General features: G+C 36.5%; 2 protein-coding genes across 3 annotated transcripts in view; one reads left to right on the forward strand and one right to left on the reverse strand.

The window, feature by feature from the left end:
- Nucleotides 1-2,570: 2,570 nt before the first annotated feature.
- Nucleotides 2,571-14,720, forward strand: part of LOC106470850 (reactive oxygen species modulator 1-like) — an 18,202-nt gene continuing 6,052 nt past the window's right edge. The window contains exons 1-2 of one of the 2 annotated variants that reach the window (XM_013931422.2): nucleotides 2,571-2,651; nucleotides 12,247-12,381. In XM_013931422.2, the coding sequence (XP_013786876.1) occupies nucleotides 12,251-12,381 (131 nt within the window). In that variant the 5' untranslated portion in view covers nucleotides 2,571-2,651; nucleotides 12,247-12,250. The remainder of the gene's footprint in view (nucleotides 2,652-12,246; nucleotides 12,382-14,720) is intronic. The other variant, XM_022399483.1, reaches the window with a different exon arrangement.
- Nucleotides 10,095-10,769, reverse strand: LOC106470848 (craniofacial development protein 2-like). Its single transcript, XM_013931421.1, has one exon. It carries the CDS (start codon nucleotides 10,767-10,769, stop codon nucleotides 10,095-10,097), a length of 675 nt encoding a protein of 224 aa, XP_013786875.1.

Below are 14,720 nucleotides of genomic sequence, written 5' to 3' on the forward strand. Positions count from 1 at the left end.
TTCTTCAACCACAGTATTTAATGTATTCCCATTTAAATCATAACAATAATTTGAATTGTGAAAATCTACATGCACCACCTTACGTTTTTGATAGTTAAACGTCATCTGCCGCGTATGGGCCCAGTGCATCAAATAATCTAAATCTCCCTATAAGTCTGCAGCATCTTTGTTACAGTTAGCCACCCCAAAAATCTTAATGTCATCTGCAAACTTCAATATGTTATTAATCATCCCAAAGTCAATATCTTGTTAATCATTCCAAAGCCAATATCATTAATATAAATGACAAACAGCAGAAGACCCAGCACAGACCCCTGAGGCACACCACTTGTAACTGCGATCCAGTCATATGTAACTCCATTTATTACTACTCTCTGCTTTTTACTCTCCAGCCAATTTTCTATCCAATTTTATAAAAATTTCCCCACACCCACAGATTTCATTTCTGTAACAAGTCTTTTGTGAGGAGGCACTTTATCAAATGCCTTACCAAATCCACAGTATTTTCTTTATCAGCTCTTGCAGTAACATTCTCAAAGAATGTCAGAAGATTTGTTAAACAAGATTTTTCCTTAGTGAAACCATGCTGGCTCTTTGACACTAGATCAAACTGCTTTAAGTGACTCTGCATTGCATCTTTAATCTCATTCTCTAAAACCTTTCCAACTACTGATATAGGACTAACTGGCCTATAATTGCCTGGACAATATTTATCACCTCTTTTAAGTATTGGATTAACATTAGCCAACTTCAATATTCTAATACTCTTCCACTACTCAATGACCTATACAAAATATTAGCCAGAGGTTCACAAATAAAATCTTTAAGTTCCTTTAAAATATCTAGGATAAAAGTTTGCGATCTAAAAGATAGTTTACCCACTCACAGGCATAAAACACTTAGTTCCACTATGTTCTGGAAATAAAAATTCCAAAAAGTACTTGTACTCACGAAGCTGACCTTAGATTTACGTATGCAATATGGATACTTTTATTTGTTGGATTTCGCGCAAAGCCACTCGAGGTCTATCTACGCTAACCATCCATAATTTAGGAGTTACAGACTAGAGCGAGCAGTGGTCCCAACCCGAAAGCTACTGCGCCCCGGTATATGTTTTGAATATTTCATCGCGCCCCAGTAACATTAGTTACTATATATTTGTATAACATTTCTCTCCCCGGCGGTTGGGAAACATTGGACTAGAACTCAGTTTGTCAACACCAATAATCCCCCAACTCTTGGGCTACTCTTTTAGCAACTAAAAGAGGGAGAGACCATCACATTATAACGTTCCTATGGCTGAAAGGGTGAGCATGGATGTTCGCGGTGGGGGGCACTTGCCTCCTCTGGAAAATGAGAAACATAATTCTTTCTTTATTCACTTCACAATTTCACACTACTTATTACACTAAATTTTGAATTATGATAAAATTCACCAGGTTTGTCAGCAGCTTTACTTAAAATCACTAGATATTTACCATGTAGCTAACTATTGAAAAAAGTCGCTACCACGGCGGCTTCTTGGATATTGGACATGACAATTCTCACTCAGGTCATAAAAGAGATTGATGCGGTCTTGCTGACATTCCCTGAGCACTGACATAGTGTGATTGGGGTCAATCTGTTGCCACCTGCTGGTAATACCGACATCTGGATATCAAAGAGACTGATGCAGTCTTGCAGACATCCCATGAGACAGCGTGATCGGGGTGAACCAAAATTTACTATTATGAAGTATATATATCTGCAGGTTTGCAGTTTGGCTTAAACTAACCCTAGAAATAATAAACCCATCAAATCTGACTGCGGGAGCTTACCTATTATCTTAACTGTAATGGCAAAATTTTAAAGACGGGTCCATCGTTCCTTGATTTTGACCTCTCCCCCCTCCATGTCTGCGACCCGCAGACTACAATTCGAGCGCCCTTACCATCAGGCCATGCTACCTGATAGAAGTACAAAAGCCCCCAGTGGCACAGCGATATGTCTGTGGATTTACAATGCTAGAAACTGGGTTTTGATACCCGTGGTGGGCAGAGCACAGATAGCCCATTGTGTAGCTTTGTGCTTAACTACAAACAAACAGAAGTACAAAAAAGCTTCATTTTAATAAAAGGAAAAAATGAGGAGAGAAAGGGGAAGTTCGTGTTCAAGAATGATTGAAATTGGCTGTTTAGTGCTCTTAAGTTTATCCACCGTTATCCAAAAACACAGTTGATAACAGTAACATAGATGCTTGCAAAGTTTTAACACTGAACTTTGTACAGTTGTACATTTAGTTTAAAAGTATACAGATGATAAAACAAGTCATTATAGGCAGTAACTCTTTTTAATGAAATATACTAATCTTCTGGGTAAAAACCGATTCATTTTTATTTTAACATATAATGACGAGTTTTATTTACTGATAGTTTTAAATTAACCTTATATTTTTATTATGTCTCTTGAGTTTTTCACCTATCAAGATTGAAATGATTTTTAAAGTTATTAGAAAATATAATCATTTATTGAGAAATTACTCGAAGCTGGCGATTTGTCAAACGTTTACTATGTAACTTGTAAGAGGGCGCTGGGATTTTTCAACAACGTCTTTCAGTCGAAAGGGTAGTACACTAGAGTAGATAATATTCTGCTTGGAATTAGATACTTAGGTAGGTAAAAGTAATATTCTTAATCTTAGATTACTCCCTTGTACTAATAACATAGACACATAATATGCTGTGGGAAATAAACATTTTATAAAGTTATTTGCATTTCAAAAGCCATCTTAAATTAAAATTAAATTTACAATATGTCAGACAAAGAATCTGGCTTTAGTTTAATTTAAAGTTTAACACATGAAAAATGGGGTATTTAGGGTGACACTAAGGAGCATAAAACTGAAAGTTATTAGCTCCAACATATTGGGGAAATATAAAAATTTTAAAAATATGCTTATATTTTTGAAGTGTAAAATTTTCAAAAGTCAGAAAAACAATGTAGATTTAGTATAGGATAAAAATACTTTAACATACGTGACTACAAACGTGTCTGAAATTAGGTATGGAAGGAGAAATGAGTAATTATTTTAACTAGGACGTGGTGTCAAATCTCAAGTTAGAAAAGAATTGGTACATTAAATTGATTAATAATGTTTTTCTCCGACATTTATAGAACTTTTAATCAAGTACCTAATATATATATATATATACTTATGTATTTACTATGAAAGTGAAACTTCTCCATACAGATTAAATACACAATTTAGGAAATTAGCTTTGAAGCTTTTATATTGTGTCAGCACTGTTTTACCACAACTCTAGTAAGTTATATTTTTTGAGGGAATGTCTATCATGAAATTTGTTAACACACTGCAATAATTGACCATGTAAATCTGCATGTAGCATCTGTTGAAAACTGATAATTGTGCGAGTTATATTTCTTATGATCTTTGTTGAGGGTAGTTAGTTTAATTGAGTTTGAAATAGTTTATACTTTGTGCTGGTACTTGTATACAGAACCATATTATCCATTAGGCACAGTGCCTAGGGCCTATGGAAAGTGTATTTCAAATCATTTAAGTATTATAAAATTATAAAAAATAAGTATAAGAAATATAAAATAGAATTATATTTTATTTTAATAGAAGAAAGTGAAACAATAAGAGAAGGTTTTTTCAAACATTAAAAAAGATTGCTCACATTCAATATATCAAAATAAATCAAGTGCAAACTTTACGGGATTTTTTTCAGTGCAAAATTTTTGATAATGTCATCAGTGTCCATCTTTCGAAGCAGTTCACTCTCAATTGAAAGTAAGGAAAGAGAAGAGAGCTGGTCTTGGCCCATAGTTGATCTTAAACAGTTTTTAATTCTCTTAAGTTTGAAGAAGGACTGCTCACATTTACAACTGGTTGCAAACAGTTAAAGATAAATTTGGACATTATGAAAACTGGTTATTAGTCCATTGTTGATTAGTTACTTCAGCATTTCGTTTTATTTTCTGGGTACATGTTTGGGAGTAACAAAAATTCATCAGCAAAGGATTCCTCCACATCACTGGAATAAGTCTTTACCAGATTCCTGGATTTCAAGATACATGCATCCCAGGACGGTGATTTGTCGTACAACATGGAATATGCTTTTCGACGTCTACTCATCTCAACAATGAGCTTGTCTACAATAGGATAAAATGTTTGTGTTTGAAATCTGTCACTCGCACTCATGGTTGAGACTGTGTCATCCCTGACTCCTTCATAAAAAAAAATGTTTCCTCACATGTTTGTGTTCAGTCCCCATCTTCTCTTTGTAGTCACTTTCAGTAAATTTCTTGGTCGTTTTTTTTCAAAACTGTTAAATTTGTCACAGATCTCTAAGAAGTATGCCAGAAAACTGTCATACAATTTCATGACTGTGACCAATTTGTTCCAGGTTCTTGAATAGCTTTATTGGCTGTGTTTAAGTTTTTAAGTAAGTCATTCCAGATAGTGCACATTAAATAATGCAGTTTCAAATATATCAGATTTTTTGGCAAGGGATTTAGCTTCATGTACAGCTGAAGGAGGTTGTCCAGCACGTTCTGCAACACTGACTCTAATCTCTGAGTAGTTCATGAATAGGGCTGTCATGGCATCATTTCTTGCAGACCATCGTGTTTATGATATACTGTGAACTACATATGCAAGTCTTTTGGTTTTGAGACTTTCAGTAAATATACTCCATCTTTGTCATGAAGCCGAACAGAAATTGTATATGAACTGTAGAACACCAAAGTTCACAGCCATCATGCAACTTTCTACAGCAACAGATCCTACCAAATTTAGACTATGGGTTGCACATGGTATCCACTCTTCTAACTTGTTGATTTCTTTGAATCTTGTTTGCATACCAGAGTATATCCCGTTCATGTTGCTTGCATTGTCATAAAATTGTGATCTGCACCTTGCAAGATCTAATCCACTCTGTTGAAAAATATGGTCAATACATCAAAGAGGTACTTGTCATTATGTCTCTCAATAGGGATGAACTGCACAACTCTTTCCTCAATTTTACCATCAGAGAGCATATGTCAAAGTATTACAGTAAGTTGATCAGTGTGGTTAATATTCGGTGTGGAATCAATGCTTACACCGTAGTACTTCGAATCTTTGATTTCTGTAATAATATATTCCTTAACTTTTAATCCCAACATTTCTATAAATTCATTACTAATGGTTGAAAAAAAGTAGGACACATATCCTTTTCCATGATTTTTGAATTTTTCAACATGTTTATGAAGAAAAGGATCGGTTTCAGCCAATAATTCAATACACTCAAGAAAGTTTCCATTGTTTGGACTGCCAGTGATTTCATTGTCACCTCAAAAGGCTAAGCCTCTCTCAGAAAGGAATTTCACAACAGTTACTATTCTTTTTAGAACTTCAAACCAGTATCTACATGCTTTTTGCTTGGTATTTTCCAGCTCTGCATCTATTCTAGTAGCTTTCTGATGCTGCAACTTGTTAGAGAGTGCATGTAACTGATATTTTGCCTGCTCATGTGAGTATATTCTGGCAGTGGTGTTCTTCCAATCATCAAATCCTGTTTTAAATTGATTGGGATGCTCATCATTAGAAAATAGGTTGCACACATAAAAAAACACTTTTCCATTTGAAGGCGAATAGGTCAACCAGTCATGTCTAATAATCTTACCATTTGGCATGTATCTGTAGAAGTATTCTTTTTGGACAAATCGTTTTTTGTCACCAAACTGTCAACCACTTTTGTCAAAGTCTGCATCCAAGTTTTGTGACAGAATGTGATCTGCATAATATTTCATTAAAGTTGCATTCACTTCCCATTCAGCAGGATCACTGCTTCTGCATTGCTCCTCCTCACACACGGCTGACACCATCGACACGGGTGATCGTGGTTCAGGTGGAGAACAATCTTCTTGAACACTGCATTCCTGTTGAAAACAAGTAGATGCTGTCACATCATCAGTCTCAGAGATAGAGATGTCCTGTGCTCCACTTCTTGAAGTACCAGAACTGTCAGTTGTTGTGTCGTCTTTTTTAAAATGTTAATATTGAGCCTCGCTGTTTTCGTATCTCTTCTTACATGGATCCTCTTTTCTTTCTTTGGACATGCACAGATTCATGTTTTCTTCGATAACCATCCTACATGCTTCAGCTATTTACCTGCAAGAAGAAGAAGGGAATATATATATATATATAAAGTAACTGAATGTTGGTTGAGGGTCCAAAATCCTGAAGGTGCCTAGGGCCTACGAAGGCTTTAATCCGGCCCTGCTTGTACAAGAATAAAAATAACATTTTTCAGATTTTGTATAGTTTGCATAACTTTATTAACATTTGTAAAATATGGCATCTGATTTTATATCAATATGATAACACAAAAATTTCATATATCACCTTAAGTATAAAGTATATCTTACCTTGACAATTAGTTTGAAAATTGTTTTATCTCAATTTAAGTGTCAGTCCATTTTCTTCAAAATTGTCATGTTTTAAAGGAACAAGTAATTAATTATTTGTGAGTAAAAGGATAATTAATAAAGCTCTAAAATATAAAAACAACTAAAAAAACTAGATACTAGATCTAATACTAAATGAATGTGAAAGCCCTGTTTTCAGTATTTTGCTAAATACAACAGACAAAGCATTTGGTGCCCCTTAGTGAATAAATGATTTTGACGACCTCATTTTCCCTTTTATCAAAACCACATATTTATGTTTGACATATTTAAATTTGAGGGTGGCTTCAGAAGCTCAACTTATTCTTTAGAATTTTTATTTTCTGTGTGTTGAATCTAACAGATTTGATGCCCCCTAGTGGATAAACTAGGCTACATGAATTCAAATTCGATGATGAGGAACCCACTTTGAGACAAATAATGCTTGGAGATGGCTTGAATGGGTAATGGAGAAAAACTTTAATGTAAGTTATGCTGTTATGTTAAACTTATATTAAAGTTTTTCTTCATTACCCATTCAAGCCATCTCCAAGCATTATTAAAGTAAGCTAGAAATATTTCTTGGTTTTATTCTTTTATTAGATCTGTAGTTTTGCTGTGATTTAAGAAATATAAAAGATTTTTAGTATTTATTTCCCCATATACCCATTATGTTTATGAATAAGGGTACTGGTAAAAAGATTTAGCCCCCTGTACTTCCCATGCTAAAGAGTTATCCTGCACAGTTGTCAGTTAGACCGGTGAAATATCGGCTTAGAGAATATTGTACTATGGAGTATATTGGTCTCTTCAATCTACAACTGGGATCGTATATATGTTTATTTACACAAAAACACTAACACTATATAAAAATAAGTTAAAAGTTATGAATAAACAAATCTCAAGATTAAGTTTAAACCGTACTTGGTTTTTATTAAAAACCAAAATGCACCTCACTTTAAAGGTCGATGACCACTGGGAATTAAGTTCTAGGACATGGCTGTTACTTACTCTTGAAAATAATCACCTAATCAAAATTAGGGTTTCCGGTTATTACTATTTTTGATTATTTCAACTATCCAACTAACTTAAATATTGTCATGTTTGTTTGTTGGTTGGTAAGGAGAAAGCTACATAATGAGCTATCTGTACTCTGCCAATTGCAGCTATCAGTACCCAATTTTTATCATGATTTTAATAGCCATCCACCTCATGAGAATAATGGATTTTTTTAAGCCATCATGTAAGGATAATCAATTGGCAAACTGAAATAATCACCCAGCTCTAAACCGAAATAGTAACAGTACTGATGCCATTTCTGTCAGTCTTTGAAACATAGTATCCTGAAAATAAACAGTGAAAAAGGACACTAGAGACATGACTTACTTGACTTAATCCTTTAGACTCCCAGTGGAGCATAGGGCCGCAACAACACCTCGCCAACGGACTCTGTTCTGGGCTGCTCTCCTCAGCTGGGTCCACGCCATTCTGGCGACCTTCGCTTCACTCCCGACCGATCTCCTCCATGTCTGTTTTGGCCTCCCAGCTTTTCTTTTCCCTTGTAACGTTGTCAACTGGTTTTCGCAGTGTGTGTCCGATCCAGCCCCATTTTCTTTTCCTGATGTCTTGGCTGAGTGGGTTCTGGTTGGTCCTTTTCCATAGCTCTGTGTTTGAGATCTTCTCTGGCCACCTGATGTTTAGGATGTGTTGCAGGCACTTGTTGATGAACATCTGTATCTTGTTGGTGATGGTGTTCGTAACTCGCCATGTCTCGGACCCATACAGGAGGACTGCTTTTACATTTGTGTTGAAGATGTGGATCTTGCTGCGCAGGGATAAGGCTTTGGAGTTCCAGATGAGTCGCAGGGTGTCGAACGTGAGCCTTGCTTTGTTGATCCGGCTCCTAATGTCTTCGGCTGCGCCGCCATCTCTGCTTACTATGCTTCCAAGGTAAACGAAGCGCTCTGTTTCCTTGATGTCTTTTCCCTGCAGCTGCAGTGGGCACCCTTGTTTGTTTTTCAGCCGCATCACCTCCGTCTTTCTGGTGTTGATCTTCAGGCCAGTCTTTCCTGCCTCCTCAGCGAGCTGGGTGAGCTTGGACTGTGCATGCTGTTGCTTGTGGGACAGAAGGCTGATGTCGTCTGCAAAATCCAGGTCCTCCAGCTGTTTGGTGAGGGTCCACTGGACGCCGGTGGCACTACCCTCAGTCGTTCTCCTCATGATCCAGTCCATGATGATGAGGAAGATTGTCGGAGACAGCATACAGCCTAGCCTCACTCCGGTTTTCACTGGGAAGGGGCTTGTCAGTTTCCATTGTGGATTATCTGGCAGGACGAGTCCTCATAGAGCTGCTGGATGATGCTGATGAGCTTCGGAGGAATTCCGTAGTGCTGCATCAGCTTCCAGATGGTTTCCCTGTCAATGCTGTCGAAGGCTTTTTCAAAGTAAGTGAAAGTTGTATACAGAGGAGACTGCCATTCGATAAACTGCTCGATGATGATGCGCAGAGTGGCGATGTGGTCTGTACACGATCTATCTTGTCTAAATCCTGCCTGCTTTGATCTCAGTCTAGTGCCTCTTTCAGTCTCTCCAAGATGATTCTAGTCAGCATCTTGCTGGGGATGGACAGCAGCACGATTCCTCGCCAGTTGCCGCACTGGGAAAGGTCTCCTTTCTTGAGCAGCTTCACTAGGTACCCAAGCTTCCAGTCAGCGGGCATTTGCTCCTGCTCCCAAATCTTCTGCAGGAGAGGATGCAGTGTCTCTGCTGCTGCTGCTGCATCTGTCTTGAGAACTTCCAGCAGGGTGCCGTCAGGACCTGCTGCTTTGCCGTTCTTCAAGGACTTGTTGACTTTGGTTGTGGGTTGGTGTTGACATGTAGGGGCTCCTCTGCTGGTGGTATGTCAGAAGGAGCTGGTGGTGGTGGTCAGTTTAGAATCTCCTCAAAATGCTCTACCCACCATGCTCTCTGTTCTACATCGCTTGTGATGGTTCTTCCCTGTTTGTCCTTGACTGGCTTACTTAGGTTGAAGTTCTTCCTTGACAAAGCATGTGTGATTTCATAGAGTCTCTTTATGTTATTCTGACTGGCTGCAGCCTCTGCCTCTTCTGTCAAACCTTGTATGTATTGCCTCTTGTCGTACCTTGCGCTTCTTTTCACTTCTTGGTTTGTTTCCCAGTACTCTGCTCTTAAGTCTCCCTTCACTTGTTGGTCCTGACATCTGTTTATCTTCTATTTCAGTTTTCTACTCCTCTCTATCTTCTCCCATGTTTCTTTTGACATCCACTCCTTCTGCTCCCTCTGCCTCCTCCCCAGTACTTTGGTACAAGCGGTCTTCCAGGTCTTCTGTAATTCAGCCCAGTGGTTCTCTATTGTCTCTTCTACCAGATCTGTCAGTGCCTCAAAACTGTTTCTGACTTCACAGTTGAACTCTTCTTTTTTTCTTGCCATCTTTCAGAAACTGAATGTTAAATTTATGGTGTGGTCTGCCTGAAGAGTCACAGGAGGATCTCAGCTTGGTCTTCAGTGTAGCCACAGGCAACTGATGGTCTGAGGCTGCGTCAGCACCGTGCCTTGCTCTGACATCCAGCAGACTTCGTCTCTACTTGCAGTCAATGGTGAAGTGGTCAGTCTGGTTGTCCGTCTTCCCATTTAGGTGATGTTCAAGTGGTGTTGTGGATCTTCCTGTGAGGATAGATGGTACCACCTATGACTAGGTCATTGAAAGAACAGCAGTCTATAAACAGCCCTCCGTTCTCTTTGCAGGTGCCTATGCCACGTCTGCCCATAATGAGTTCTCTGTCTGTGGTGTCGTCTCCCACCTTAGCATTCAAGTCGGCCATTACGATCTTCATGTCTCTTCTTGGAGTCCGGTCGAAAAGGGACTGCAAGGAACTGTAAAAGTCTTCTTTTTCTTCTTCATCTGCCGCATTGGTTGGTGCATAGCATTGGATGATGGTTATCTTCCTGCCCTTGGAGTTAAATCTTGCTGACATAAGTCTTGCTGAAACGGGTTCCCATGCCATCAATGCCCTTGTAGCCTCTGAAGGCAGTAGTAGTGCAACTCCTTGGGTGTGGTCGTGGTCCACGTTTTCATGTCCGGAGTAAATGATGGTTTCACCTGAAGACAGTCTGGTCTGGCCGCTTCCATTCCATCGGGTCTCACATAGTCCGAGAACCTTGATGTTATATCTTCTCATCTCGCTGGCCACTTGTGCTGACTTGCCACTCTCATACAGGGTTCTGGTGTTCCAGGTTCCTATCCTGGTCTTGGCCTTGGTCGTAAGAAGACTTGTCGGCGAGCTGGCTTCCCGAAGGCTTTCACCAGTCCGCGTCATGGGCTCCACCGAAGAGGAGTCTTCCCGTCCAGGCAGCTACTGGGATGAAGTTGTTGCAATTTCTGTAGCAGGTTGTTTTTTTACAGGGTGGAGTTGCTAGCCCTGTGCCCAACCCTCCTCCTTTCTCATCCTGGACTTGGGACCAAGCAATGGCGGAGTTACAATAGAGACATAATTCATAAGAAATGTTCAAAGTTTAGTTTTATAACATAATTGTCCAGGCATTTTAAAACTACTTTTACATGTCTGTGAGTTTTATCCACTTGGTTGTGTTTTGATAGATCATTAATCACTAGGCCACACCCAGTGGTAGATTCCACTCACTGTATTAAATGTTTAAATTTCATAAAAAATGGCTTAGGATATATGTGTGTTATTACAACAGTTGAAAAAACTTTGAGAAAGTGCTACTACCTCCTTTACAAATAGCTTTATATGTATATAATACCACATATTTTTATTAATATATAAAAATTGTGAAGTAACATGAAAATATTTGCATCTGGGGTACAATAATATGTTCTGATTAGAAAATGAGCATAAATCACTTAATTTTAATATGGCTCAGCATTGTTCCAATACTTCCCCTGTAAGTAAGCTGTTTGTGAAAGTGGCATTGCTATAGCATGGTGAATTTCATTTTGATTTTTTGTACCTCTATACAGTGGGGGATTATGCTGGCCATGTGTCAGAAACATAGTTTCAATTAAAAGTAATTAAATTATCATCTTCAACATTAATTATTATATTTGGAAAAACTCAACAGGTGTTTTTTTTTGTGTGTTTGATTATATGAAATATTTATAACCATAACTTAAATGTATTTTCTTGTCTGTTGCAGTCTTGTATTCAATTAGGTAGTAATATCTGTTTGTTAAATATAGAATTTATTAGTAATATTAATCATAATATTGATGTAGGGAATTTCCTCAAAACTGTGTGACATACTATTACAAGTGCAAGATTAAGGTGAAACATGAAACTATCTTTCAGTAATTTTATATGACAAAAGTAGGAAGTAAACAACAAAAGAACTTTTGAGTAGCTCTCAGTTCCTTAATATTTGATTTCTACATTTTTAATGTTTAATACATTGAGCCTAATTTAAAATGTTGATGCGTGGCTAATGTTTAAATTCTAAAATGTTAATACCCTGTTGTAAACAATTTTGAATTTTCTGAAATAAAAGGTCTGGAAAATGATATTAATGATTTCACCACAGGTAAAAATTTAAAATATAATTCGTGAAGATAGAGACCTGTTATTCTTTGACGTATCATATCCTATGCTCTGAAATGCAGCTTCACCTGATATGATAAATGTATAAACAGTATATGCAGCATTTAATGTTAAACTGAAAATCTATAACATTGTATGAAACTATACTTGTCTTAGATTTGCAAAGGAAAAAATGGCATATTAAAAGATATTTCCTTGTTTTTCTGCCTTGTAAACAGGCTAATATTTCTGTTTATAGCAGCATGCCAGTTCCAATCTCAGGTCAGTATCAGAGAGGGCCTTCTTGTTGGGATCGGGTGAAAATGGGCTTTACCCTTGGTTTTTGTGTGGGACTTGCATCAGGTGCTCTGTTTGGAGGGTTTTCAGCATTAAGGTAAGTCAGTTTTACCTTGTTTTTTTTAAATACTGAGCAACATGGTTCCTTTTAACTTTCTTAGAACAGACATTCATATTTTTTATTAGCTCCGGGCTCCTTTTAGTAATTTTTCCTACCATGAATTATATAGAGAGGAATATGATCCACTCCTAGCATGTAGTGTATGAGTAATATCATTACTTGATCAGAAATGTTTTGTTTCTTAAATGGTATTGAGATAAGGTTTTACTTTACTGGTTTTGTAGATAGTGATAATGTTTTTATACCTAATTATCAAGGTTTTCTTCATGCAGCCAAACAACTTTTATCTATTTGAGCTCATTCTAGAAAAAAATGTTCTCTGGGGGTTTTCCTAGTTTGCAGTTGATCACAAATTGTGCACCTTTAAAAATATTTGTGCAGTTAATAATTCACCTATATAAGTAAGTTCAAGTGGATAACTAAAAAAAACAATATATTGTTGTATCAGCGAGGTCACATGACTAGTAACACGCCACGTCCTTCTCGAACCTTCGTGAATTGTCGGGAGACTACGAGATTGGGGGTAGTCTGATATGTATAAGACGGTCACAACGTGATGGAACAATGGTATGTAATTGAACTGAGTATTGTTGAGCACGAGCACGTGAGACGTTCGTTGAGAATTAGAGCATTTGTTACAGAGCGACTGTTGAAATTAAGTGTATCATAAAGTTGTATTCGGAAAGAATAAATCAGTTTTATTTAAGAAAGGACTTGTGTCGCTAAAGTTTCGTCAGAACGAACTTATGGAAAATTAACTAATGAACGGAGACGTAACAATATGTAAGATTATCAAATTCCTTTTCAGAGTTGATAAATAAATATAATTACTAGAATATTCTTCATTTTTTGGATCATTTGTTATTAGACCTGTATATATGAGGTGCAATAAGGCATCATGTATTAAAAAATGATGAAGTTAAAATATAATTGTGCAATTGATAAAAATCCTTAGGAAAAGCTCTGAAGTTCTTTCACTAAAAATATAGCAGACTATCTCAATTTAGATATCAGCATCATTAATTAAACATTGAAGTTCGATTTTCAAATAAAATGAACACATTAAATTTTAAATTACAAACTTTCCACATTAATTAGGTTACAATTTTTACTACTTACAGCTTATTAGATTCAGTAGAAGTTGTTCAACATTACAAGATTTTTTGAATAGAGCTCATAAACTCTCTTGCATTCTTCACAAATGAGATTTCTTTTATTGCATTTTAAGAACAAAATTCATTCAATTTTCTAGCGAATTTTAGCAGTGTTCTTGCTGCCGATTATGGTTAGTAGCTTTACTGAATATCACAACCTTTTTAAAACTGTAACATCTACACTTTAATTCTTTTGGAAATTATTTAAGGTAGCACTAAACCTTTTTAGTGTATTTATCAGCATTGATTTACCCCCCTCTCCATTAATTTAAGCTTTTATTATGTATAGTTATTACTAACTGTATAAAAGTTTCATATACATAGTATGGCATTAGCTAGCACATTCCCTGCCATGTGTCCTACTGGTGTGTCACATCTGACTTTTAGTTATGGACCGTATTTTAAAGCCACGTTTTTCTTGTGGCATATGAGTCTGGGACTCTGAATGTTCCTTGGCACCTCTTGAATGTTTAATTTCTTTCTTTTATACTTAATTTATTATGCAGCAGTGAATGTGTTAAGTTGAATTAAGAAAAGTCTACATTTCAAAAGTGCTCAGTTTCTTATTTTTGTTGTTCATTAGTTTTTGATGATTACTTTGCCATAGTTAAGATTATTATAAATTTCCTTTTAAAGTCTAGTTATTATTGAATTTTATTGATACTTATCATATTTAATTTTTGGCTTTTACAGAAGATTTAACTTTATTTGTTACTTTCTGTTGTCTGCTCCATGTATTTTGTTGAGTGACAGAGGTTCGTTAAAGTGGGAGAAATTGTGTTAAACACACCTCATAGTATGTTTAACATATTGTTTTCTTTGTATTATATTGAACATTGTTATATTTTAATTACAAAACCAGTATTCTAACTATATATTGTATGATTCAGATATTCATTTAATTTATTATTTTGTATATTCGTAAACCTTAGTTTTGACTGGAGTCTTGGTAATGTCCCACTATTTAACTCCATACCCAAACAGTAATGTTTCGTAGTAGTTTATCTCAGATGTCATGCTCCTCTGAAGTTATGTTGTCAGAGTTTAACCCTTTACCTGCTGTGGCCATTTTGATCTTATTGTGAGGGCAAAATCACATTTGTGAATTAAAAAAATTATAGAGAACTTATCTTATATTGGATTTCAGTATTTTATTTTTGT

Source organism: Limulus polyphemus, unplaced genomic scaffold (genome assembly GCF_000517525.1).
Source record: "Limulus polyphemus unplaced genomic scaffold, Limulus_polyphemus-2.1.2 Scaffold4247, whole genome shotgun sequence".
Lineage (NCBI taxonomy): Eukaryota > Metazoa > Arthropoda > Merostomata > Xiphosura > Limulidae > Limulus > Limulus polyphemus.

Bases quoted from the DNA above. Each gene is read 5' to 3' on its own strand.
- LOC106470848 (XM_013931421.1), bottom strand. From the start codon at position 10,769: ATGACGCGGACTGGTGAAAGCCTTCGGGAAGCCAGCTCGCCGACAAGT.